This window comes from Salvia hispanica, chromosome 6 (genome assembly GCF_029641045.1).
Source record: "Salvia hispanica isolate PSC_SH4W2 chromosome 6, Shi_PSC_v1, whole genome shotgun sequence".
Lineage (NCBI taxonomy): Eukaryota > Viridiplantae > Streptophyta > Magnoliopsida > Lamiales > Lamiaceae > Salvia > Salvia hispanica.
Window position 1 is genome coordinate 39,378,835 of NC_142697.1, and position 27,677 is coordinate 39,406,511.

At 35.5% G+C, this 27,677-nt stretch overlaps 2 protein-coding genes and 1 pseudogene across 4 annotated transcripts; 2 read left to right on the forward strand and 1 right to left on the reverse strand.

Annotated features, from left to right (window-relative positions):
• The first annotated feature begins 1,957 nt into the window (after positions 1–1,957).
• Positions 1,958–8,637, forward strand: LOC148923778 (cullin-1-like). Its single transcript, XM_089060969.1, has 20 exons — positions 1,958–2,069; positions 2,879–3,103; positions 3,192–3,291; positions 3,734–3,919; positions 4,105–4,152; positions 4,233–4,436; positions 4,603–4,680; positions 4,851–4,940; positions 5,024–5,104; positions 5,205–5,267; positions 5,854–5,889; positions 5,961–6,047; positions 6,138–6,287; positions 6,376–6,431; positions 6,514–6,634; positions 7,124–7,285; positions 7,393–7,536; positions 7,649–7,867; positions 7,967–8,134; positions 8,226–8,637. The coding sequence occupies exons 2-20, from the start codon at positions 2,964–2,966 to the stop codon at positions 8,325–8,327; spliced, it is 2,235 nt and encodes a 744-aa protein (XP_088917095.1). The 5' UTR covers positions 1,958–2,069; positions 2,879–2,963; the 3' UTR covers positions 8,328–8,637.
• A 1,281-nt stretch (positions 8,638–9,918) lies between these two features.
• LOC125205202 (sucrose nonfermenting 4-like protein) lies at positions 9,919–15,279 on the forward strand. Of its 2 annotated transcripts, none has more exons than XM_089061831.1 (13): positions 9,919–10,434; positions 10,572–10,656; positions 11,823–12,014; positions 12,156–12,290; positions 12,373–12,432; positions 12,530–12,619; positions 12,901–13,035; positions 13,452–13,596; positions 13,696–13,869; positions 14,292–14,355; positions 14,451–14,520; positions 14,733–14,847; positions 14,923–15,279. In XM_089061831.1, the coding sequence occupies exons 1-13, from the start codon at positions 10,322–10,324 to the stop codon at positions 14,967–14,969; spliced, it is 1,425 nt and encodes a 474-aa protein (XP_088917957.1). In that variant the 5' UTR covers positions 9,919–10,321; the 3' UTR covers positions 14,970–15,279. The 2 variants fall into 2 exon arrangements, with proteins under 2 accessions (XP_088917957.1, XP_088917956.1); XM_089061830.1 differs by having other exon boundaries at positions 9,920–10,434; positions 14,964–15,279.
• A 566-nt stretch (positions 15,280–15,845) lies between these two features.
• On the reverse strand, positions 15,846–25,867 carry LOC125205203 (protein ALWAYS EARLY 3-like; annotated as a pseudogene). Its single transcript, XR_016132848.1, has 22 exons — positions 25,694–25,867; positions 25,206–25,269; positions 24,658–24,770; positions 23,960–24,058; positions 23,580–23,642; positions 23,068–23,145; positions 22,398–22,585; positions 21,561–21,826; positions 21,130–21,487; positions 20,569–20,643; positions 19,914–20,188; positions 19,769–19,825; positions 19,004–19,288; positions 18,739–18,917; positions 18,373–18,655; positions 17,869–18,096; positions 17,550–17,693; positions 17,193–17,336; positions 16,859–17,074; positions 16,558–16,662; positions 16,378–16,473; positions 15,846–16,253 (listed from the first exon to the last, which is right to left on the reverse strand). The product of XR_016132848.1 is annotated as a protein ALWAYS EARLY 3-like (transcript).
• Between the last annotated feature and the right edge of the window lie 1,810 nt (positions 25,868–27,677).

The window sequence follows — 27,677 nt, forward strand, 5'->3', positions numbered from 1 at the left end:
TTCAAGAAGCGAATATTTTCATATATCCCACTAAGTATTAAGAGAAATTGTAATTCAATAAAGTTAATCATCAGATATTGTTGAATTGTTGGGATAAGTGAAAAAATGGCATTACAAAACTTTTTGCATGATAAGTATTGCGTTATCCTACATTCGTCCACCAAATTTTGAAACAGTTTACTATTTCGGTCCGTCCCTGAAAATTTGACACACTTCATTTTTTACCATTTTTAATTATGGACCACATATTCCACTAACTCATTCATATTCACATTTTATTATAAAACTAATACTTTAAAAGTAGGACTCACATCCCACCAACTTTTTCAACTCACTTTCCATACATTTCATAAAACCCGTGCCGGATCAAAGTGTGTCAAAATTTGGGGGACGGGGATAGTATTTGTTTGGTGCGAAGAAATGCTATTATCCATATAAAAAAGTGAATATTGGCCATGTCGATTCTGTTTAAAAAGCAAAAGTTTTCACACTATATATCATCGATTCAATCTATCAGCCGATAATTTAATGAAATATGGTGATTTTCATTTATTGTCTCATAAATTTGATTCTTCACTTTACTTGATAAAAATACAGAGACATATACGATTGCATGCATGGTACATACCTTCGCATCTTTCGGTACGTGCTATCCACGTTCTTAATGACTCAAAATATAATTTGCAATTCTTATTTATTTGCTTTAAACATTCATTTAGCATAATTGATATTTTATGAAATATGCAAAAATTAGGGACATATTATAGAATACGCTGAAAAGTTGGAAACTCTTAAAAAATGTCAATAACATATTTCAAATTTCTTGTTGCTAGAAAAAAAACATTCTATGTGTTTAGGTTGAAAAAAAATCTACATCAAACCATTACTAGATCATTACTAGATGAATATTAGTGATTCATCACAAAATTATTGATTCATCACAAAATTATAGATGAATTATTGATTCATCACAAAATTGTGTATGTCAGGATATTTATAAAAATGTGAAAAAATGAGGACATTTCATGAAAACGATATTTCAAACATTTTACTACGAATCCATGTATAAATTATCAAATACTCCTACAACTTTTAGATTTACAGAAAAACTAGAAAGAAATAAACATCCGCTCGAATTAATGTGTAACATGAATGTATACATAGGGCTTTGACCTATAAAAACTAGATTTAAATCCAGAAACGCAGAACAAAAGCATACGTAGGACATTTTTAGGTCACAGTTAATCTATTTTTAGGTCATGCTAACAAAGCATGACCTAAAATGATCTTAACGTGACATTAAACCCAAATCTTATATTATGATCTAAAACTGCTTAAATATGACCTTTCGTGTTTTTGGTTAATTATTGACCATTAGATCATCTAATCCTAGGGCCAAGATTTGGACTGCATTTATGGATTTAAATACATTCTTGTTTTGATCATCCCCCTGTATTTATAAATCCATATATATTCACCCAAATATAACCATAAAGGAATTCAATCCATCCGGGAAAATAAAATCTTTTTTGTCATTGTGATATGAGTCTAATTACACTTATTGAAAGTATTTTTTCATATATCACTAATTAATTTAATTCACATTATCAAACTAACGTATAAATGTGAAATTAAATCATATTCCACTCACTTTATTCATATTTTTCCAATTTTTCAAAAAATTGTTTGCACGAGAGTAGGACTCGTCCGAGAAAGCATTTAATTAGTTTTTCCTTAAAACTTAATTTACACCCGAATGTACTTAATTTGCCTATTGATGAATTGATGAATCGAATTAACACTAAACTACTATAATTGATTTCATCAATTTGTTGAATAAAACCCAAAATTCAAAACACGACCACAAAAAGTTGTTTTTGGACCTTTGGTTGCTTTCAATTTTATAAGGGCAAAACTGTAAGATAACATATATTTTTATGGTCGAAAATGATATTACGTAAACTTTGGTGGAGGATTTGAATATCAATAAGCAGCACATAACTTAGAGAGACTGTGAGAGTGATTCATAACATCTTGCATCCTGCTGAAGATATCTCTCTCCATTCCAGGTGATTAATCCATCTATCGAAATTTGTACTCGATCCTTGTTGTATTTCACACTTTCTTGATGTGTCTTAGTGGCTGTGTACGTGTGTATGTATCCGATTATTTGTTTCCGCCAGCCGTATTGGAAATTGCTGCAATGATTTTCAGTCATGGGACTGGATTTAGATGATTGTTGCCATATTAGCTTCAGTTTCGCTACAAAATCAGTTGAATGAGTTTTTATTAGGAAGGAGTTTGATTAGGTTTAGCTGTTTTGGTGTGATTTAGTGATTGTTTAGGGTTTTACTTTGCAGCCACTTGCAGGGTTGTGGTTCGGGTTATTTAGTTGGATGCGTTTGCTTCAATTGTTGGTGTCCAGGGGTATCTTGGTAGTGCAATATTGGCTGGTAGTGAACTAGTATTATAGCTTTTGTGTGTGGTTAGGCTGAAATAGATGGGTCATAACTTTCGTTATTATTGTATAGCGACAGTATCCTGAGGAGCTTGTAGTATTTACTTCAAAGCCTCGCATGCATTGTTCGTGCGAACCTTAAGGTGTTGATTTGTGCTTATGTTCAATCATTTACTTGATTTTAAAGCGCCAAATCGTTATCTGTATTATATTTACGGTCAGCATGTTGTGCCCAGTTGATGCATCTTTGCTTTTTTTTGTCGGATGCACTCTTTATGGTCTCCATGAGTTGAATATAAGCACAATTAGCAATCATGAGATGTATTTTCTGATTTACTTTGTTATTGTTTTTTATATGCTGCATCTCATGTTGTGATTCTTCTTAATTTCTTCTAATCGGTGACCTTCGATGATCTTCAGATTTCTGTTCTCGATTGTTAAGCCTACTATGCCATTTTGACTGTGATCAAATTTTGGCTCTGCGTTGATCTTGGCTGGTCAGAAGATGACGATGAACCAGCGCAATACGATTGATCTAGATCAAGGATGGGACTTTATGCAAAAAGGGATTACAAAACTTAAAAATATTCTTGAAGGATTGCCAGAACCACAATTCAGTTCCGAAGACTACATGATGCTCTACACGTATTATGTCAAATATTCCTATTGTAAACACATAGTTTCCTTTGTGGGTTATCAATACCTCATGAGTTTTCTTTATTCTTAATTACAGGACAATATATAACATGTGTACTCAGAAGCCACCTCATGATTATTCCCAGCAGCTTTACGACAAGTATCGTGAGTCTTTTCAAGAGTATATAACGTTGACGGTGAGGATCTCTCCTTTTGCTGATGTGACACTGTAAAATGTGTAATTATGTTCATAAACGTTGCTCTAAGTACCTGATATTTTTTGGTGTCCCGAATTTGGAGTTGCCAAATGTTAACGACTTAACGTAGATGGTTGATTTACATGTTTGATCTACCACTCGTCAGATGTCACTAGGTTGCTCTTGCATTAGCATCTTCATTGACTGTATTTCAGGTGCATGCTAAACCTGTCTTGAAGTTGCGTGTCTCTATTGTGCACTACAATCTCAAAACATGATCTGAAAATTTTGGTTGGAATATAATTACCTCAAAAGTTAATTTAGGAATACAACAAAGTTCTACTACATCTTACAAGTCAACCACTTGTCTGCTACAAAGTTCGCCGAAATCAATTTATTTCTTCTCAAAAGCCATTTATTCAGACTTTCCTGTCTCTGGTAGGTGCTTCCTTCTTTGAGGGAGAAGCATGACGAGTTCATGTTAAGGGAGCTGGTAAAAAGGTGGTTGAATCATAAAATCATGGTTAGATGGCTTTCAAGATTCTTCTACTATCTTGATCGCTACTTCATAGCTAGAAGATCACTTCCGCCACTGCATGACGTTGGTTTGACGTGCTTCCGAGACCAGGTAACTTCTGGCTGATTTCTGGTTGAGCTTCCTTAATTCTCTCAAAAGCCAAAGTCATTGCTTTCTTAGAAAATGAGATTGTCCTGAGTTCTTCCTATTCTTCCATCCCCTAAAATCTTTATATCTTCTCATTCCACGATTTTGTCTTCAGTTTGGACATTTAGGAACCAATATTATGATTTCAGGTGTACCAGGAGCTGCATGTTAAAGCAAGGGATGCTGTTATATCTCTGGTATTTCTGTGTTACATTTTCCTTCTTTATAATACCATGTTTTTCTTCTCTAATGAGTCTTTTGTGTGTGCCTTAATCAGGTCAATCAAGAGCGGGAGGGAGAGCAAATAGATCGAGCTTTATTAAAGAATGTGCTGGATATTTTTGTTGAAATTGGAATGGGGCAGATGGATTGTTATGATAATGACTTTGAAGCAGCTCTGCTGACGGACACAGCTGCCTTTTATTCCCGGAAGGCTTCTAATTGGATCTTAGATGACTCGTGCCCTGACTATATGTTAAAGGTATATGTCTTTAATCTGTATGCCAAATTCAGAGTACCACCTCTGTTCACTGAGAACAAAACATGCACCACGGTGCCAAGATGTGGATTATGTTGGCTACAATATCTGTATATCTATACTGAAATTACTTTTTACGTGCTTTATAAGAGTTTTTTTGTATATCTAGGCTGAGGAATGTTTGAAAAGAGAAAAAGACAGAGTTGCTCACTATCTTCATTCAAGTAGTGAAGTAAAGTTGCTTGAGGTATGCCCTTACTTTTGAAACTAGAGATGGGATATTAAGTTATTAACTGACATTACAAGTATCTTCATGGGTTTTTTCATGGCTTAAGTATTCTGATTCAGTTAGCTTGTTATCTTTTGTTATAATTGATATTCAATCAATTTAAATAACTGTTCTGTTTTATTTGGTAGAAAGTACAACATGAGCTATTATCAGTATATGCCACCCAACTCCTGGAAAAGGAGCACTCAGGCTGTCACGCATTACTTAGAGATGACAAGGTACCTATACTAAAAACCATATTATGTATTTAGACCGTTCGTTAAATTCTTTTTGAAGCTGAATCTCAGCCAATGTCCTTCAGGTAGAGGATTTGTCAAGGATGTATAGACTATTCTCTAAAATACCTCGTGGCCTTGAACCCGTGGCTAATATTTTTAAGCAGGTTTGTTTCTCCCTTGTTAGAATAGTACAGTTTCCACATTTTAAGCTGCACCTTTTTACTTAGCAGCATGTCACTGATGTGTGATGTATTCCCATCTCAGCATGTTACTGCTGAAGGTAATGCGTTGGTTAAACACACCGAAGATGCTGCAAGTAACAAGAAGGTCTGTTCATTTCCTAAAAAGATTGTTTGTGACATTCTTTGATCTTATGAAATCATTCACAATAAATCTACGTCAAGGGATAAGAAAGCTGCCTGTACAGTTTCTTTATTGTGATTTGTGCATTTATTGATTGGTATGTTGGATCAATAATTATTCCATGCTTGTCTTGATCTAGTTGCATTGCTTTTTGATAGTTTATTGGTGTCCAAGTCTGCAAAGATACTCGTATTTAATTTGGTAAAATAGTTGAAGTAACAAGCTTATTGCAGTTTAGGAAAAAATTAACTGATATTATTCATATCTTTGTAAAGCGTATTCTTACTACAAAGGCCTTTTGTGTTCTATAAGTGGTATGAAAAACGCTTTTGTTTAGTTTTCTGAAGAGAAAGGCAATTGTATGGAAACAAACAATGCTGCGATTTCTTTTCTGTTTTCCTAATACTAATTGTACATGGTGTAATATTTCCCCGCAGCGCATTAATTTGAATGAAGGGGTTGAATTTATCTGCTAAATGTGCAGCGGAATGTATTATGTGGATGTCTATTTTCCCTGTTGTAATTAATAGTTATTCCATATCTTCTACAGGCAGAAAAGAGAGATGTTGTTGGGTTGCAGGAACAGGTAAGTTATTTTGAATTTTCTTAACCTTTATCATGTTTTCATCTACTTATATTACTTGTGTGGGGATCCAGGTCTTTGTCAGAAAAGTAATTGAGCTCCATGACAAATTCATGGCTTATGTGAATGATTGTTTCCTAAATCACACGCTCTTTCACAAGGTTAGTAGAATCTGGATAGCATCGTATTTATTTTGCCTGCTTTTAACTCTAGCATTAGTATATGACTATTTTTCTCTGTCCAATTAATAGGCTCTCAAAGAGGCATTTGAAGTCTTTTGCAACAAAGGTGTTGCTGGTAGCTCTAGTGCAGAACTTCTAGCCACCTTTTGTGATAACATTCTAAAAAAGGGAGGGAGTGAAAAATTGAGTGATGAAGCAATTGAAGATACACTGGAAAAGGTGTTGATTTATGAGCATTTCAACTTTTATTTTGTATTAATAATGATCTCATTTAAAGGCTATAATTGGGGTTTGGAATGTCCTTCAGGTTGTAAAATTGCTTGCCTATATCAGTGATAAGGATTTATTTGCTGAGTTTTATAGGTGAGTTAACTGATATACTCTGATTTTTGTTTCCTTCTAGTTGAAAAATCATTGCACTTATACTTTTCTTACGTTGTTGTAGGAAAAAGCTTGCTCGCCGCTTGCTATTTGACAAAAGTGCTAATGATGAACATGAGAGAAGTATCCTGACTAAGCTGAAGCAGCAATGTGGTGGCCAATTTACATCAAAAATGGAGGGGATGGTCAGTTCTCGTATTATTACATGCTGAATCTGATAGAGTCGTCCATGTCCTACAATTAGAGATATCCCTTCCCTGGAGAGTTTCCCGCCTTGAGCTTTAGCTGCCAATTAATTAATTGGTTGTTTATTGTTGTCAGGAGTCTTGTTATTAGTAATGTTAGAAGTTTTACTTATTAGAATTAGAGTCAAGTTAGGAGTTTATTTCTGTTGAGAGTCTCTCAGTAGATTCTGATAAACAACTAATTAAGTAATTGGCAGCTAAAGTTATATAATGCAGTTAACTCTGCAGTTGATAGGGTTGATCTCTATCTGCAGGACAAGGACGACTCTATCAGAATCAACCAAACTCATGTGATTTGTGTGCGTGTGTGGTTAATACTTGAGGCCAAAGGTTTCACGAGTCTGCAGACCACTATCTTAAAAGTTATATGCTCATTCACCAAAAAAAACTTATGTAATTTATATTTTTATACCCTTTTCTCCATTCCAGGTCACAGACTTGACACTAGCCAGGGAAAACCAAGCCAGCTTTGAGGAATATCTTAGTAATAATCCGAATGCAAATCCAGGGATTGACTTAACGGTGACTGTCCTGACAACGGGTTTCTGGCCAAGTTACAAATCTTTTGATCTTAACCTTCCAGCTGAGATGGTAATACTTGCACACGTATTAGATTGATTACAAAGTTTCCCTTTAGAACCTCAAGGATGGTTCCATATATTAACTGATATTCTGGCATTACCTGGAATTTTCTCTAGGTCAAGTGTGTTGAATTATTCAGAGAGTTCTACCAAACAAAAACTAAACACCGAAAACTTACGTGGATATATTCATTGGGAACTTGCAACATCAACGGTAAATTTGAACCAAAGACAATAGAGCTTATTGTGACAACCTATCAGGTAAATTTGAACCAAAGACAATAGAACTTGCAACATCAACGGTAAATCATGACTCGTTATGTGTCCTCTGATTGATATTACATGATTAAAGCTCTCCCGCTGCAATTTTCAGGCTGCTGCACTCTTGCTGTTTAATGCTGCGGATAGATTAAGCTATCAGGAAATCATGACTGAGTTGAACCTGTCTGACGATGATGTTGTTAGGTTGCTTCATTCACTTTCATGTGCCAAGTACAAGATTCTGAACAAGGAGCCAAGCACCAAAACAATCTCTCCAACCGACGTTTTCGAGTTCAATTCAAAGTTTACTGACAAAATGAGAAGGATTAAGGTACTAATTCCACCCACTGTTTTTCTTGTGTATCTATGTTGTAAGGCATGCCTAACACTCATATCAACTCTGTTGTCGAACGTATTCTTGTGAACATAGATACCTCTTCCTCCTGTGGACGAGAAGAAGAAGGTCATAGAGGATGTTGATAAGGACAGAAGGTATGCCATTGATGCTTCAATTGTCCGTATCATGAAGAGCAGGAAAGTCTTGGGTTACCAGCAATTGGTCATGGAATGTGTTGAGCAACTGGGTAGAATGTTCAAGGTGAGCTTACAATGTGTTTAGATATTATCCTCAGCATTATTTATCTCTTCAAAAAACTATAATCACCGAGTTTCAACTCTGCATCATGCAGCCTGATGTTAAAGCAATCAAGAAGAGGATTGAAGATTTGATCACTCGAGATTATCTTGAACGCGACAAGGATAACCCTAACTTGTTCAAATACTTGGCATAGATGCAACAACTCTTTTAGCTGATTCAAGACACTGCTAAAAGGTTTTGGACCCGCACGTTGAGGACTCGAAACCACTGTAAGTGCTACTAGGGCCTTCAGTTACTCAGATGAGAATTCTTGTACATTCTAACTTCAAATCTGGTTAAAGAACCATTTACATAGATCCATCTGCATTGAGGCGAAGATGTAGTTTACATTTCCGAGCAGTGAGACAAAATCGAGCTTCCTTTCATTTCCTTAGCGCCCAAACTCTTGCATTTTGACTCTTACAATTATCAGTCTTTTATTTTGTGATTGGCGTTTGTTTCAACTTTTGTACCTTTAAATTGATTTTCGAAGACAAACAAAGACTTGCTGTTCTTGTCACTCCACCAATTTCACCCGATCGATTCTACCTTATAATCTCCATCTTATTACCACTTCTATTTATTTACATGTTGTGAGCAATCAAATGTAATAAACTAGAGTGGAGAAGACAACCAACCACAAAAGAAGAGAGAAGAACCAAGCATTGTGTGTGGTGTAGGTTTATTTCTCGACTCATTGTGAGCAATAATTTAAGATTTTCAATTCTATCTACTAGTTAATTTAAGCAATCAATTACTTAAACTAGTTAATTTCTTTTCTAATAGTAATCCAATTTGAAAATTTATTTATATTGGAATCAATTCCAATTGATATATGCATAGATAAGTTAATTTTACACATTTTGAAGATATTATCTTGGATCCCAACATTCTCTTTGTTTTGTTAGTATAAACATATGTTGATACCAAAACAAGCACTCGACGTTCTTCACTCACGGTTCATAAATGTGGAAGCGTTGGGGTGTATGTGGTATAATTACGTGCTCACCTCATCACCTGTATTATGTATTCATGTCTCATATTGCACAATATGATTTACCGACAACTAAGAAAAGACCACCACTAACTAGGAAGACGAACACACGAGCGACGCCTCAAGCTCCTCTACCGCAAGCAAAAACTCATCTCACCACCCACGGACGACATTATGAAATTATCAGCACCGTTGTTAGTCAATGCATGATCAAATCGCCACGTCCAACTCTACTAAGATTTAATTGAAAATTTTGGGCGCGCTTCGATTTTTCTAGCATGGGTAATTTTTTATATTTTAAAAATTAATGATGTTATTATTATTTTTATTCATGGCAAACTTTTGTATTTCAATTATATAATACTAAAAATTAATGATTTTTATATATCGAAAATTCCCTCTCTCTTTAGATTTTGACGAATACAAATAATTACGTACATAAATTGAGCAGTACTCCTAAAAATAGTAACGAATCAAAAATACAACTATGATTCATAGTTGTTCGGTTGTTAAATGTTCCGTATATCTGTGTGAAATGACAAATTAATACTTGTACTTATATGATTTAGAGATGTTTGACATGGTGTGATTAATAATTTAATACGCAGTGATGAAATGAAAGTGAACTAGCTGCAATTGAATGGGTATCTAATAAAATGGGGCCCATGTAATTATATCTGCAAATAAAATTATTGGAATATATATAAATAAAAATTATACTTTTCCGAATAAAAATACTGAAAACTGGAATATTTTAGGGTTAGGAAATTATTCTCTCTCCAAATATTCTCATTGAATTAGTATGTCTAAATAACCCAGCTATCTCTCGACTTGTCAAAAATTTTCCATTTTGATGCTCTCTGCTTTGCGTTTTCCGCCCAATTGTTTCTCTTCTATAGGGTTTTAAATTATTCCGTTCTTAGCTTTGATTATTAGCATTTTTAAATTCAAGAAGTCGAGTGTTTCCATCAAATTATGGTTTTGGAAGTAATTTAGGTAAATATTCATTCCAATTCTGCATGTTTTATCCGAATGGGTTACTGGGTTTTCGAAATTATCGCATTATTTTGTTGACGCTGTGATCACGCGAAAGCTTGGTAATTTTTTGCTGGGGAAGTGTTCTTTCGGGAAATTTTGAAATCTTTAAGGAGTGAATGCACCCTCTTGATATGGATTATTCGGGCGAAGGTGGAATGGTGTTGATTCCGACTCGATTTGTGTGGCGTTATGGGGGGAGAATCGTGTGTATTAGTGGATCTTTTACCGGGTTAGTCGATTTGCAATTGATTTTGTGTGTACTTTATTCTTTGTAGGATTAGCCTTTTGATTTGAGCTTTGCCTGTTTATGCTAGCTTTTAGTTTTGTTGTTAATGGCGTTTTTAATGTTTTTTTAATGGTTTAAAGGTGGACACAGTGGCCAATGACCCCGGTTGAGGGGTGTCCTACAGTGTTTCAAACAATTTGCAGCCTTCCACCCGGTTTTCACCAGGTTGGTTATTCATGTACTTGGAGCTTACTACTACTAGGGTGAATGATTGGCCAATTGTTCGAAGAGGTCAACTGAGAAGAAAATTTTAGTTACTCGGGGTTGATCTGATTTTGTCGGGACATAGCCGTAGAAATATTAAATGAGTGTTGGTTAACAGCTAAATTGGCGTTTTCGAAGTGGTCAACAAAAGAAAATTTTAGTTACTTGGATTTGATCTGATTTTGTCGCGGTATAATTATTGAATTGCGTGTTTGTTAGCAGCTAAGTTGGTGATTCCCATGGATGCTGTATCTATATCCTGTGCCATAAATTACTCAATCGTGTGATCAAGTAGTTACATAACTAAGCTAGGATCCAAGAACGGAAAAATGTCCTAGACTAGACACTGATAGTGGATTAACGGTTACAATAATTATGACTTTTGCATGACACCTGTCAAGATATTTTTTTTTATTTGTTGTAAATAGATTGGAGAATTAAGTTTTAGTGATTAAGTGCTATTGCCAATGTATTGCCTTTTTGACCATATGTTGAAAGTTTAGGCGATGACTGGAGAGAGATAAGTCGCAAATGTACTGCATTCATACTTGATTCTGCCTAACTAACCGCGTATCAACCTTGATTTAATAAGATTCCATAGTGGCGTTTTTATGAAAATTATTGCTGGATCTTTTTACCTGTTGGGACAAAAAAATTCCTAAGTTAATAGTATTACTTAATTCACCCAAAAGGTGTTCAAAACGTTGCTAGCTGTAAAATGTTTACATGAACAATTATTAACCATACAAGGATTGAGCTACCCAACCTTATTACTGTCGGAGTGTCAAGTGCCAGTGGTGCTTTGTGGTATTGTTGTTTGTACTTAATTATTGTTGTTTCCAAAACGCACACATTTGGCTCCAAAAGGATATGCGTAGTTATGTAATGACATCTATATAACTTTGCTGGAGGAGGAATTTTTTTTAATGACTCTATAATTGCAGTATGACAAGTACTGTATCTGGAAATCCTATAGGGTGGGAGACCATCATGTATCTTTGTTTCGAAAAGACTAGTTGTCCTAGTAACTTTATCTTGGTTGAATATTCTACTATTGATTTTATTAAACCTAAGTTGTGGAGCTGTGTATCATTTTCAATTCAAAAATTGCTCATCTTTCTCTGTAGTACAAATTTGTGGTTGACGGTGAATGGAGACATGATGAGAACCAGCCTTCTGCCAATAGTAACATTGGAACCGTTAACACCATCCACTTAACTACAGAAGCTAATTACCTTACTCCAATGCTGAGCCCACGAGCTCCTCCCTCTGGTCATGGTTCAAGCATGGATGTCGATAATGAGGGCTTCCAACGTGTGGTATGACATCTCTACTCATCTTACCTCTACTGCCTTACCCTTAATTATTTGCATGGCATTTACTTTCTGAACTTAATTTTATGGGGACTTTCTTATTCAATCATAGAAGTAAGTTTATCTTATAGTTCATCTTGGTTACAGGTTCGGTCGTCAGATAGAACATCTCCTGAGCCCTTCTCGACAGTATCAGAGGGTGATGTAGATGTTTCCCGACATCGTATAGCTGTATTCTTATCAGCTCACAAGGCATATGAGTTGCTCCCTGAATCTGGGAAGGTCTGGATGATCTCATGTCCCAACATTGTTTTTGTCCCTGTTCCTTTTTATATTCAATTGATTTACTTGGACTGTTTTTCAGGTTATTGCTTTGGATGTTGAACTCCCGGTAAAGCAAGCATTTCATATATTGCATGAACAGGTGCCTTTCGTTGTTAAGTGATGGTGTCTAAGTGTCTTGCATGTATCTTCTGTCTGGTAAAGTTGCAAATTCTTAAGAATGGAAATATTCGTTTCAGGGGATCTCTATGGCGCCATTGTGGGACTTCTCAAATGGGAAATTTGTTGGAGTTCTTAGTGCAATGGATTTTATCTTGATTATGAGAGAGGTAGAGCATTCTGCCATATTTTATAATGAGTAGCTATTATTTATCTTTAATATGCTCCTTCCCCTTTGCCATAGCCGCTTTTCTCCTCCTTGTGCATTGCTGGTGTAGTAACCTAATCTGCCCCTCATATTTGTTTGTTATATAAGGTTGATCTAACCTTCATACAGAATCAGCATTTTGATCTTTGGCGATATAGGGACCATTTTCTCTCATATTTGACTAATATATACACTGAAATCTCAAACATTTTTCCTAGTGATCTTTTCAATATGTGCTGGCAGCTTGGCAGGAATGGGTCAAATTTGACAGAGGAAGAGCTTGAGACACATACCATATCTGCTTGGAAAGAGGCAAAGTCTTATCTGAATAATCAAATTAATGGGCAAGGAGCAATAGTTCCAAGACAACTTGTACAAGTAAGTGTTCATCTTGATGTGCTAAATGCCAGTTTGCAGATTGTGCACCTTGGGCCAATAATTTTAAAGTTCTATGCACAGTCCAGATGGGTGGATGATCCATAAACTAGTTCTATCATTTAAATAGATATCTGTCTTCATTTATGATCCTGATCAGGCAATAAGCAGAATACCTGTCCTTTGCGTCCTTATTTTGATTGAAGCTTTCTACCATATTACAAAACCCTGGTTGGACCTTTTGTTTGTTCGTGTTTTTGGCACCATCTAGTTCACACCTTAATGTCATTTATTTCTTTTTATGCTAGATAGTTTCTCAATTGATTTATGTGGTTGAGTTGCAAACATAAATTCTTCTCTTCTACATTAGAATTAGCATATACGGTGCTCTTTTATGTTAACTTGATGAAGTTTTCCAGGCTGGGCCAGATGACTCTTTGAATGAAGTTGCTTTGAAGATTTTGCAAAGTGGTGTAGCAACAGTTCCCATAATTCATTCTCCTTCGGCAGATTCCCCGAACAAAAATCTATTACATCTTGCTTCACTTTCCGGGATACTAAAGTGTCAGTATTTGTGGACCTGACACTTCAGTGTGTTTGAACTATTTTCCAAATTATATTTCTCTCTGTGGTGCAGTTGTAATTAAACATTTAGCTTTGCAGGTATATGCCGGTTTTTTAGGCATTCGCCTGGTTCACTACCGGTGCTTCAGTTGCCAATTTGTTCAATTCCTTTGGGCACTTGGGTTCCTAAGATTGGAGAGCCAAATCACAGGCCATTGGCAATGTTGAGACCCAGTGCTTCTCTTAGTGCAGCCTTAAATTTATTAATTCAAGGTATACGGATATAACTAGAAATCGGAGACTTCTAGAGTAATCGCATCTCTGTTTCATCTTTGTCTCTATGCAGTCTACTTTTTGTAGACACAACGCATTACTTGGTCTTTTGTTAAGTTATGTGTGATTTCATATTTAAAGAAAGTTTTTGATTTACCTAAAAAAAGTTCCATTCCAAATCAAATTTACTTTTTTAGAGAGGTGTAACCCAAAGTTTAAGGGTAGTGTATGTGGTGATTTTTTTTATTTTGGTATAGCACGACTCATTTATTGATTTACCTTATTAGTCTATAATATTAACTAGTACTCCCTAATTAAAAGAGATTTATGGATTTGATGAAATGCAGGGATCAGAATAGATATTTTACTTTATATTTTGCATCTACATCACCCTTCGTCTAACATGTTACATTCCTTTGCAGCACAAGTCAGTTCAATCCCTATCGTCGATGATAATGACTCGTTATTGGATGTATATTCTCGAAGGTTATAAACATGCCCTGCTGTTCATCTAATCATAATTCATATGTGAACTAATTTCCCACACTTGGAATTGTATTAATAAGCCATCATTCTTGCAGTGACATAACTAGTTTGGCTCGAGACAAAATCTATACACACATTAATCTCGAAGAAACTACTATTCATCAGGTAAACACATCTATCCAACTATCTTTCATGCTACAATCGCTGTATTCGTGAATATTTATTGGATGGTGTCATCGTGTAGACAATCTCAGTGCCATGTCACAGTAAAAATATGCAGTTTTTATGTTAGGTTGATAACTTGCTATAAGGAGCGATAGTCATATGTTGTGTGTTCCTTCTTTCGAATTTCTTATTTTCCTTGTCTCCAATTGTAGGCATTGCAGTACAGAGATGACCCATTTTCAGCATTTGGCTCCAACGTTCAAAGATGTTTTATGTGTTTACGTACCGATCCTCTCCATAAAGTCTTGGAAAGGCTATCCCAGCCAGGTTATCTATTTCTTCTTGTTCGTTTTAAGATGGTTTTCAGCAGTTCCCCAATCAATTTTTCATTCCCTTCGACAGTCTGCCTTTATACGTACAGTATGCATGATTTTTCTCCTCAGGAGTGAGGCGTCTTGTTGTGGTCGAAGCTGGAAGCAAGCATGTAGAAGGTATCGTTTCGTTGAGCGACGCCTTCCGATTTCTCATGGGCCGTTGAGCAAATGCAACGGTGTATACAGTGGATGGTTCCGGTCTCATTCTTGGCCCGGTTTTAAGTTAGTAGGCTGAAAAGATGGGAAATGTACGTGAATGACATGTATATCTCGTTGCTCAATGTCTCTAGCATCTCAATTTTTTCTAGAAATAGGCAAAATGTTCCTGCTTATGGAAATTGGAGAAAAAAAATAAGAAAAATGAAATGGATTATTTTTTCCTTTATTTTCTTTCTCTTTTCCTTTGCTTTATTTATGTACTGTATAATTCTTTGCCATTTTTTGGCATCGTATCAGATCACCCTTTTTGGCGATGCATTTTTTGCTATAATTGAAAGGAAACTTGAAGAAAATTTCCACAGCAGTGTTTGATCCATTTATTTTGCAGACAAAAAATTTAAGTTTAATTAATTTATAACCTTAAAAATTGGGGATAATGCTTTCAATAATATTTGAATGGCAATATGTTTATTTAGTTTTATGGAAAATATTCATAGTTTTATATTTGAAAAACTCAAATATATGGAGTATCATTTACAACATTTATTTTTTGATTTTCATCAATAACTCTATCGACTAATAAAATGTTAACATCCCTCAAAAAAACAAAGTTACTTATACTGAAGCAAAGAGTTTTAGAGGAGTATCAATTAATTGGATTCAACAAATTATCATCCGAAACTAAGATACTGATATTCCCAATGTATTCGGTAAAATAAAACCCCAGCATTCTCCTGTATTTGTAAAGTAAAAGAAAATATAGGCTTCTATATGTGATAATAAAACTAGACATACAGCAGCAAATCCTTCAAAATTCACTAAAAGATAGAGTAATTGTGGCCGAAAATTAAATTACAAAAATTGCAAATGGCATCTCAGTCAAACACTACACCACATTAAGTTCAAAGGTAACCAACAATCAAGCAGAATGGCTCCCACTCCATTTTCTTCATTCAACGTTAAAAAAGGAATGAAAGCTATGATAATCAAATCAAGAATGAATTATTTACATTCCAGACAGCAGGTGAAGCCGTGTCACGTCGGTATCAACGCCATTATTTGGTTCCTGATGATGCCCATGCACTTCTGTATTTCAGAGTAAACAGGGAGATTCTGCGTGCTGCGTGGCTGTAAGCTTGTGACTGCAGAATCCAGAATCTGTGCCACGTCGGAAGGAGGGAACTGCCTTTGTGTGCACTTCTGCAACGACACAAATTGGCAACGTCAGATGATTCAAGTACTAAGGCAACCAGCCATTTCTTTCACATAAACAAGAATTTGAATCAACCATGCGTATGTGTGTGTGTTCCTCATATGAATTTACCTGAATCATGAGCAAAGTTGCGACGCATTTGGAGATCAGCTCAAAAGGAATTTGAGATTCTGTGTCGGATGCGCTCATAGCTTTAGGATGTGGTGCCTACAATAAATCTTACATTTATTAACGGAACCCAGTTTGATGCAAAACCACACAGACCAAATATTTGAGGGTGAAAATACTTACCATAGGTGTGCTGGAATCATCAGATGGAAGTCGGTCATTAACATAATCTATAGCCTCCTCAATCTTCTCCATGGTGCCCTCCCTACACTTGAGAGATGAAACCGCCTACAAAAAAATAGTGATTTATTTTGGTAATCGGCCTAATAAGAGAGGTTTTTTTTTCATGAAAAGTGTAGCACGTATGATGAAATTCTTGAAATGAATCCTGGCCGGTTGTTGTGTAGCATTATTGCAGGAGTGGATTTATGACAATGATACTACTCTTACACCATAAGTTAATTAAATGCCTTTCTATATGTACCTGCATTGCTGCATCCACCATTGCCCATGCTTTTGTTCTTGAACTATTTATGATATCGTTCACGTGGGGTCCTGATTCAGTAGTTTGACATGCAGAATGGTCGACAGAAAATTCGCCGCCAGGATCAGCAGAATTGGTGCCTGCCCTGGACCACATTAGTGGCATGCTTCCTTGATATGTATTCCTCTGTCTCAAGCAATATAAAGCAGAAGAAACCTGCTCCCAAAAAAAAAAACATTGTGCTCCGCCATATGAAATTAAGGAAAAAATTGATTAACAAAACTCGAAAATAAGAAAATACAGCTTTCAGTTTCTTGTATGGAGACCTCTATACCTGATCATTGATTTCATTCAACTGTACAAGCACTGCAGCATATTGCTTTTTAAATGGCTCAGAGTCCTTCAAAGAGTTATTGCTGTCAATCTGATATATGGACACATCGTCGTTCATGCGCCTCAACTCTAGAACAACAGCTTCCTACACATAAAGGAACTGAGATTGAGGCATTGAGTCCATTGATGCAACTAAGTTCTGATACGCAGCACCAAAAAATGATGTTGAATTTCCAAGTTCAAACCACTATTAAAACCTACAGTAGAATTTGATTTTTCTATAAAGCGGCTTAATAATCATGAAATGTCAATCACGAGGAACAAGAGCCATGATTTTTAGATAGTGAATGCTGAAGACCTTTTTCTCAAGTGCACGAGTCAGTTCAGCCAGAGCTTGAACATCAGCTTCCTTTGCCTGGATCTGAGAATATGCTGTTTGTTGGTAATTGGGAGTTTCAGCAGATCCAATCCTCATTTGCAAATTAGTATTTGCAGAAGAGACCTGATCAAAACGATTGATTTGAGATAATTTTAGTATGAATATAATCATCTGTTTGTATGTACTATAAGAAATTTATGCAATCAAGATTGCATAAATTGAAAGGATTCAAACATAATACTGTTTGGATTGATCATAGGAAAAATGCAGCATGCAAAATTTAGGAAGAGATTCGTGCCTTTTTCTGATTCAACAAACTTGCAGGATCAACTGAAAGAGACAAGTGGGAGATATTGTCTGTGGCAACAACTTTGTCATCAGGGCAAAGCTTCATGTAGTCTTGTATTCGTCCGCACATCTGTAGCTCGTTGAAATTTCCAAAAAACTTATCAGCAGAAATTGGTTGTTTCCCAACTAATGCTGTAGGCAGATTCTCGAGAGGGTTCAAAGGCATGCAGTCAATGTCCTACCACAACATAGCATCAAATACTCAGATTGAGAAACGAGCAATATGGAAGACTGAGCAACATATAGCTAGAGGAGCCAACATCAGTGATTCACAATAAACGGTAAACATAAAGAAATAACATTAACATAAACTCTGCTGACTCCTATCCTGATATTAAACGAGGGTTAGGTAGCGCCTGCTTATAGCATAATATGTAATTTTTATTTTAAATGATAAATCATCCACATAAAATGAAATCTATGAGTGCAAACTACAAGTGGGGATGTAGATTACCAAGACAAATTCAACCCCTAGTTCATGATGGTCAAATTGTACCCGACACCTAGAATGATCAACAGTCAGCACACTTCCGTCGTGGATCTCTCTTGTTTTTGGATGGATGGCAGTGACACGTTGTCCAACCGATAAAGGCCTCGCAAGGTCAGTTGGTAGTCCCTCCCGAACACCTTCACGTAGCTCAGTATAATGTTTTCTGACAGAATAACGGTACTGATTAAGCTTCTCCTTCTCTTCCTTGAGGAACTGCTCTGAAAATCGCCGTGGTTTACCAAGAGAACTGTTTTCACATAAACATCGTTTACATTATTATCAGGTAATATGGTGAATTACAAAAGATTAAACTTATCAAAAGAAGTATACCTTCTAATTACACCCCACTCCACACGAGTTAATCTTGGCACATGACCCAATCCAACGTGATACAGATATTCAACAAACTCCCTCTTTGCAAACCAAGGATAATCAATGGCACTGTAGAACCATTCATAAATGCACCATCTTCTTAGACGAGGATTTGACAAGCAAATGGACATATTTTCCTGTATGACAGACAGGATGCAAGCAAAGGATGTTGAGATCTGGTCTATTCAATTTTCGTACTGAAAAAAGTGGGAAAGCGTCAAACCTTTGACTTAAGCGCGCTTCCATGGACTGAAGCAATTGACAGGTCACTTTGGTAGTTTGAGATGTTATCACAAATTTTTTGTGGTTTCTTGAGGTCAATTTTTCGCCTGCTCCTGACTTTAGTTGGTGAGTGGACCTGACTAACCACAGGAACCTGTGCAGGCTCACTTGCTTCTTTTTGTATATCAACGCTGCAAGAATTCCCAGAGTTTCTTATTGAATGAGGTGAGCCACTTTGAGAAGATTTCTTACTTCTATTCATTAACTTCTTCCCAGGATCTGCATCCTAAAGTTTAGGAAAGAAATGTCATAAATCAGAGAGCTCTCAACCAGAGAAGGAATGTTTTACAGATGAATACCCTACTGTATATCAATGAAATACATGCCTCAAATTATTTCCATATGGAAGAAGTCGAAGCATTAAGACTGGTAGCATCTATGAATGCCCAAAAATTGCTAAAAGGAACAACCATGGTTTCAGATTCTCAATTTTTTCGTGTATCTGATATTTTAACAAAGAAGAAACATTCCAAACAATAAGACCAGATGCATCAATGAGCTCCACAAATTATGAAAAAACTGCTTATATTCCAGCTTTCATAAAGTTAAAATGTTAAAGTTTACACAACTGCATAATTAATAAATTCCTCATTCAGGAAAGGTAAAAAAGAATAGCTACAGAATTTGGAAAAGAAAGCTGCAGCATTTTCAAAGATGCTAAAATCCTAACAGAAAATAGAGAGGCTATACGCACTAAGTAAACTACCTCAACCCTAGGAGATCGACTTAGATGAAGATCTGGACGTGCTTCAGTTTTTGGAACCTGCAACAGCTTGTTTTTGTAAAACTAACCATAGAAGAAATCTGTTTCTCAAGAATTGCAACATTAAGAGAAATAATGTCTGCCTCACCTTAGACACTTGCATCTTTTGTTTCCTTTTTGGGGTTTTGGCAATAGATGGTTGAAGATCCTTATCTTCTTCAGGAACAGAACTAGTAACTGAAGCTTTTCCAGGTTTTGAGGTTTTACTAGGAGCAACTTTGGAACTTGATAGTGGCTTGTGTCCTTTCATTCTTACCCCTGAGTATTGTCGTTTTTCTCTTTTCTGGTTAGTTGGAAGAGATTCTGTCGACAGCAACTCATCAACAGGATCATCACCTCCGTCTTTAAAATGCAGCCTTGAATCTAATTAATAAGGACATATGATGGTATCATTTGATTTTGGCATAATCCTTAAATTGCATAAGTTTATTAAATGGACTCTTTGAAATGCTCTTCTACATCAAGAAAAAATCAATGATACATTATAAAAGCATTATACTCCGTATTACTTACAAGTCAGGAAAATATAACCCTGTCTCCAATTGATTGAAAACACACAAGTTTAACCTTTTACAACACTAGAATAGATAATTAGGAAAGAAATTTTGAAGATCTAAGCCATTTTTGGAAAAATATCATCGACAGATCCAAACAATTGAGGAAACATCATTTACTCAGACACTATTATTGAGAAGAGGATAAAGTAGATTTATGATAACTTAAGTGGATTTAATATAACTTACCATCTTCATCTCCCATTGGCATCAACAGGGACAAATCAGCTAGTGTTTGTAGGGCATCAAAGGCTGGAGCATCATCTAAAAGAAGGAATGTGCATAGATTAAGCTGAAGGTATAATGCTCATAAAACAGGAATGCTATTAAGCTACTATTCCTTAAGAGCAAATAAATCTATGCTATACAACGAAATTGCTTGCAATTTGAGAGCCAGAAGACTGATGGAAGTGAGCTATTCAACATCTCCACAATCAACACACTGTTTAGTCTGTGCATTGATCAACCAGTACGGAAGATTCTTTTACATTACAATGGTAATGATAGAGCTTTATAGTCCCCCCCCCCCAAAAAAAAAAAAAAAATTACCCTTTCAATAAGCTGCAGAAAATAAATAAAAACCACTAGTTCTACACTACATGTCTTTGCTCTTAAACCATCAAAGCCATATGGTTCATAATTCAACATTTGCAAATTGCAAAAATTTAGAAAGGGGCAAATACTCCATGGGCACATTTCAGTAGTGACATGTAAAAGGTAATAATTCAGAGACAAAGAATGCTCGCATACCTCTTCCGTAGAGAATCTTTTTGCTCTTCTTTCTCTGACTGTGCACAGAGGAGCTTGAAATCTTGGTATCGGTGACCTCCACATGAAAGCTGCCTGTCATTGCTCCAACCCGCTGACCTTCTTCTGTTCCACTACACTCTTCCTTGATGTCATCTAAGAGATGCTCACTATTATCACCAATTTCACATTTCTTTCCTTTGAGTTTCTTTGTCTTCTCTTTCACTGTACCAGGACTCCTAGATTCCACCAGAGAAGGTTTGTACCTAGACAATTCACCAGTTTCAGCCTCTGTGCTTCCTTCTAATTCTTCTTCATCCAAGGCAGCATTCTGGTTGCTGGTCGTTTCTGCTACAGAATGCTGTTAACAAGTGTCGACAAATAAGTTGCGCATCAAATATACATTGTTTCTGATAATAAAGTCAAAGCACTACCTTGCTCTGAGCATATCTAAAAGGTGATGACATAACACTTTCAACTATTTTACTTGGTGTCCGTGAAACCTTGGAAGAGCTTCCTTTTTGTGATGCCTCTGCTAAAGCAATGGCTATCTCCTGAGCTACTTCATCATCATTGGCATTAACCTTTAACTTCAAGCCTGGCCTTCTGGGAGAAACATTACTTTCTGCTATAAACTTTTCACTTGGAAATGAAACGGGAAATCTTGGTGTCCTTTTCCCAACAGGACAAGGTCGGCCACCTGAAGAAAGCTCAAATATATAACCAGGTATAAAAGTCTTATGGTCAACTGATGAGAAAAGCTGGGGTTTATCTAGGGAATACTCCCTCCGTTTTTTAAAAAATAGCAATTATTTCCATTTTGGGCCGTTCCTTAAAAATAGAAACTTTAGAACCTTTCTATTTTAGGACAATGGACCCCACAATCCACTAACTCTACTTTCACTACTTTTTCTCTTCCTCTCTCTTACTTTACACATTTTTCTTTTCCTCTCTCTTACTTTACCAATTGTGCATTAAAACCCGTGCAAACAAGAATTATCCACATAGAGATTAATAATGCAGTTTAGGCATGTAAAAATTCTGGATTATGTAACATACAGTCATACATCATGTAGTTTGATGTTTTTAGTAAATGTAAGTTGTATGGACCCTTCTCTGACACCCATATGGTCTAGAAGAATCTGTTATATGGTCCATTCAGCTAAGAAAAGCAGAGCAAACAAAATTCAGCTTGCATAGGAGAATTTATGAATGCCACATAACCACTCAAAATCCAATTATCCAAGACTACATATAGAACAATGCTTTACCTCCAGAGCGTTTCTTCTTCAAAATTGGTAGGAAACCATAATCTGGCACAGTGACCTGGGAATGTGAAACCAATTGGTCACTATATGATTTAGATGTAGTAGGATGGGACTTTGCCACATACCTGCTTCTTAGTCTTTCTAGATGATCCAGTCCCATCATTGCTTTCCAGGTCACTGTCACTTCCTGCCTGTCGAGCCAAGGTCAACTCAGCTTAGTGGCATCAAAAGAAAGCAGTAAATACCAAATGGCAAACTAGATTTTTTTGGCATATGGATTTCAATACAAGAAAGCCTAAGATTTGTGAGTTTGACAACAAACTCTGTCTCGTAATTCAAACTCCAAATAGGCAGGTACTTAGCTACTGCTACAGTTTCCTTAAATTGGATACCACTTTCAGTTATCATTATTAAGACATTTCCTGCTAAATCAAACGCCACTTTTATTTATGAAAACCAAAATAAACATGAACGTGGGGACATCCAGAAAAAGGACAGATGTGGAAAATGACGCACTAAAAAATCTTTTTTAACAATCTGACTACTAAAACATGGTTTTCACAAATATTGATACTATAAAGAACTACTCAGCACTTTCCATTATCAAGTTAGAGTTAGACAACCCTATTTTGTTTGTAGATGCTCATATAGCTAACGAAAAAAGTAACCTCACCAAATTGCAGTAATGATCAGTCATCATAGCAATCAACCCATCTGAAGAAGCAGTTCCGTGTGGAAGAGATAAATATGCCTGAAATTAAAGAGCTCAAAATGGTTACAACACATGTATTATAGTGGCATAGGGCTCCATGGCCTCATTTGTGAATTTCTTGGTAACCAAAATTTGCACTAATTTATTAGTGGTTTCAAAAAGTCACAATTATATGGTAAGTACTCATTCAGTAGTGAAGATCTGCCTATTAGTGCAGGTTTTATACACTATTTCATTCTACTGAAGGCAATTTACAGCAGCAATTTGGTGAGATTTATGAGTGTAACTGAGATTTCATGGCCTTATGAGAATAGACTGGCCAGTCATAGACCACTTAAAGCTGAGCTATTTAGACATGAATTAGATGTGTAGTGATTATAGACTATCAATTTCTCAGATGAGAATTTCTTGTCATAGTGAGATGAAATGTAGTGATCACTGTAGGAGGAGACATAAATCAAAAACCAATTTACCCTATTCATTGTGTAAAGGGCCTCCATCATCTCGGGAGAGCGATTTCTCACAGAACTTGCAATCTGTGCATGCAAAACAGCAAAAACCAGCCACAGCAATAAAATTGAGTAAATCATAAAGTAAAAAAGACCTTAATTAGTCCATGTCACAAATAACCAAAATTCAGTTTTGTGAATGATTTCTTTATCTTTGTTTTTTGGCTTTTGATCATATTCCTGAGATATAGCATTCACAACAGTTCCTTAATGACTAGATTGCAAGAGACCACCATTTTTAATAACAAACTAATGTCATTCTAGCAAGTGGCTCATCGTCAAAGGTCCACAATATATGAGACTAACCTTTTCCTAATCTTTATTATACTTGCAGTAAGACTAACCTTTCTCCAATCTTTATTATACTTGCGGTAAGCACCATAAAAACGGGATAGCTCTTCTGTGGTCCACCGAGGCCCAAGCATGTCAGACAACTTTCTTTTCTGAAAACAAAAACAGAAGATGGCCAAGAAGAAGTAATGGTGAATCTCTCAATTAAAAATAAAGCCCCCAGTTCTTCAAGCTACTTTAATGTTTCAGAGGAAAAATAATGTTGCTAAAACAAAGAATGAAAAACAAGAATCATGCACTTATTATTGTAACTCTAGTTGATAATTATCTAAAAATCTCAGACATATTTTTGCTAGACTTGAAATCAGTTAAATGAAAGCAGAGATCCGTACATGTGCAAATGAACGTTCCTGCAATCTAACTTCAAGAATTTTTTACTATAATACAATGGCAAGTCCATCTGAAGTCTGAACAGAAGGAGAACAATGGAACCAAAAAAATGTCTCCTATCTCTATCTCTATAAGGTTTCTAGTACAGTAAGTGTAGTAAAGAATTTCAACACTTTGATAATGTATATAGTTCAAAACATGAATTTCTATATTTGATATTTCCCTCATGGGTAATATACATGAGAATGCATGAACCACATAACCGACATGAATATAACCATTAACGATTCATTTTACTAGTTAAATTATTGATGTAGACAATTAAATTACAACAGGAAACTGATTTACACCAAAGCCTCACCCGGCCACTGCTTCTTTTGGTACTATCATCATCTTTGCTGGGAGAATCGTCGTGGGTATACCGCCTGTTCAAACTTCTAGATTTTCTTGTTGGTCCCATCACCAGTTAAGTTACTAGCACATGTGCAACAAAACAAAATTTTACAAAAAAAACACAATTACAAAAGTTTAATAATCAACTATCAGTGTTATGTTTTTACACTCCCTATACTTTATAAACAAAACAACATTTATGCATCGTACTTTCCCTCCATATATCATTCTTAGTCATGCCATTGGAGTAAATATCCAAATGCAAGAGTGCTTAAGGCACCAAACAAATTACACTGGTAGTGTTCTATTACAACTACTGATAGCAGGCAGAGTGCAATACAAGAGCACACCATTAGTGTGTCCACATTAAAAATTAGATTAAAGACTAAGGTTTTAACCCGAACTTGTGTGCGACACAGAAAATAAAAGTCTGGCATACAATTGACAATGAGAAAACCAATATTTAACCACCAAAAGTGAATTTGATGCGTGAATGACATAATCTTCAGAGCATACCACTCTCTAAATCTCAAAGGTGGAGTAGATGATAGCTCCAATTTTGCACTCAGCGGCACTGCTTCTGCATGCACACGCTCCAGACATGAAAACATGAAGATAGGAACCAAAGATCATCGAGAACAACGAAGCTAAGAGGTATCAAAGTTCAAAATTATAGTACATAACTTCAAATCCTCACCAAGAAGCAACGGCTTCACAAATTTTCAGAAAAATCACGCGGAGTATGCTGGATTTTCCATCTAAATCCTCAAATTCAGTAAAATGCAGAAGAGAAATTCAAAGAACAATTTTTTAAAATTATCTTCGGCAAAGCCACACGATTGATCGGCGAAAATCGGAACAAATTCAGCAGAGAGAAGACTAACAGAATACATCTACTGCTAAACCGAACTGCTCAAAGCTCAAATTCAAATCGCATACGAATTTGAAAACAAAACACACACACCTCCCCCCCAAAAAAAACATGCCTTTTGCACCTCTTATACCTCTCCAGGAAATTCAATTCACCACATTGCAGAAAGCTCTCAGATTCGAATTCACAAGCGATTGTTAGTGGATGAAAAAGAAAGGATAACGACAATATGCGGGCTTTTGGAGAGAGAAAAGGAGTGTTTTTTAGAGAGAGGAAGTTTTGAGGAAGAAAGAATGTATTTTTTCTCTTTTATTTTGGGGGATAATAACCGCGAAAATCTTTTCTCTGCAAATTTGTATTTGGATTTTCAAAGGGGCGTTTAATTTCACTTTAGCCCTTAGACTTTAGCTTTATTCCGACTGAAACCTCTTAAGTTTTGTTTTTCCCTCATTCCGTCTATGAACTTTTCAATTATACTCCCTCCGTTCCAAGGAAGATGACACCTTTCTTAGACGGCACGAGATTTTATGCAAATTTATTTTGTGTGTTGAGAGGAGAAAGTAAAGTAAGAGAGAAGGAATAAAGTAGAGATAAATGTGTTTCCATTTTAAGTAATGAGTCATTTTAATTGGGACAAACTAAAAAGGAAAGTGGGTCAATGGGACGGAGGGAGTAATATGATTGTCTCGAACTTTGACTATAAAGTTTTGATTCTGAATTTAATAAAGATATCATAGTTCAGAAAATGTCAAAATACACTTAATTACATTTAATAACATGACGTTAATTTTTACCTTTGACTTTTTACCGATAAAAGAATAAACGTGTAAAGAATTTTAAAAAAATATCCATGTTATCGTATTGGACTTTAGTAATTTGTCTAATAATGGCCCAACATCTTGATCTGAACAATGAGGCCCATCTTTCTATGAAGTGGGATAATTTTTAATCTATAAAGTGGGAGATTTTACTATTCCATTTTTCATGTTTAGTCAATGCTCATTATCCTTGGTAATAATATATCTTATATTTAGTTTACCAAACATTAATGATAACATAAAATTAAAATATATTAATTCTAGCCATCTTTGTCTAAACAGACTATTATAAAACTCAAAATAATGATCAAAGAAATGCATCGAAAATAGGAAAAAATGATGAATACATCATTTTAAAACTCAAATTATTTTTGTACTATCAGTTGTAACATAGACTATCAAAATGATTTTTCTTAATCCTATACTATGGATTTTGTATCAATTGTAAACGCCATACATTTTTCGACTCATAAAATTTAAAAAATTGCCATGATTGTCTCCAAGTTAAAATTCTGAAGTATTTCCAAACTATTACTCCCTCCATTCATGAAATATTGTCCAAGTTTAACTCAACACGGACTTTAAAAAATAGTAGTATAGAGTAAAGTGAGTTGAAAAAAGTTAGTGGAATAAGGGTCTCATATTTATTAATTATTTTTATAATAGAATGTGAGGGTAAAGAGTTAGTAGAAAATGAGATCCACTTACTAAAAATAGAAGGAAAAAAAAGTAAAGTGGACAACTTTTCACGAATAAACCAACATGACAAAACTGGACTACATTTCACTGACAGAGGGAGTATTATACAATTCTAATTTTTCAAACCATAAATTATCAATCTAGTAGTGACTACTAATTTACTATTACCTCCGTTCCATAGTATCACAGTCATTTTATTATTTTGTTACGTTCTATAGTATTGAAGTTATTTTTTTTTTTCAAGTCAACACATTTCTTCTCACTTACTTTATCTTTATCTTTATCTTTTCCTACTTTATTCTTTATTTACTTAACTCACTTAATGGAGTACAATTTTTCTTAATTTTCGAGGCTAAAAGAAATGCATCTGGAATTAAAGAAAAAAAGGAGTAGTAGTACTTTTTTTTAAAAAATCTTTACAATGTAAATACGATAATAAATACTATAGTACTGCATTTTTTTATCACGCGCGAAAATAAATACTAGTGGGCCCCATTAAAGTACAGGAATTTGTGACTTTTTTAAGGGGAGACGTGTGTCATTTTGGTTGGCGGACGCTTTACAATTTACTCGGATTTTATTATTTCATTTTTTTTTACC

What these genes read in the sequence shown, in the direction of transcription:
- LOC125205202 (XM_089061830.1), top strand. Translation starts at nt 10,322, where the DNA reads ATGCACCCTCTTGATATGGATTATTCGGGCGAAGGTGGAATGGTGTTG. An exon ending in TGCTCCCTGAATCTGGGAAG is followed by an intron (nt 12,291 to 12,372) that starts GTCTGGATGATC and finishes ACTGTTTTTCAG; the next exon opens with GTTATTGCTTTGGATGTTGA. An exon ending in AAGAAACTACTATTCATCAG is followed by an intron (nt 14,521 to 14,732) that starts GTAAACACATCT and finishes CTCCAATTGTAG; the next exon opens with GCATTGCAGTACAGAGATGA.
- LOC148923778 (XM_089060969.1), top strand. Translation starts at nt 2,964, where the DNA reads ATGACGATGAACCAGCGCAATACGATTGATCTAGATCAAGGATGGGAC. An exon ending in ATGCTGCAAGTAACAAGAAG is followed by an intron (nt 5,268 to 5,853) that starts GTCTGTTCATTT and finishes TATCTTCTACAG; the next exon opens with GCAGAAAAGAGAGATGTTGT. An exon ending in AACTGGGTAGAATGTTCAAG is followed by an intron (nt 8,135 to 8,225) that starts GTGAGCTTACAA and finishes TGCATCATGCAG; the next exon opens with CCTGATGTTAAAGCAATCAA.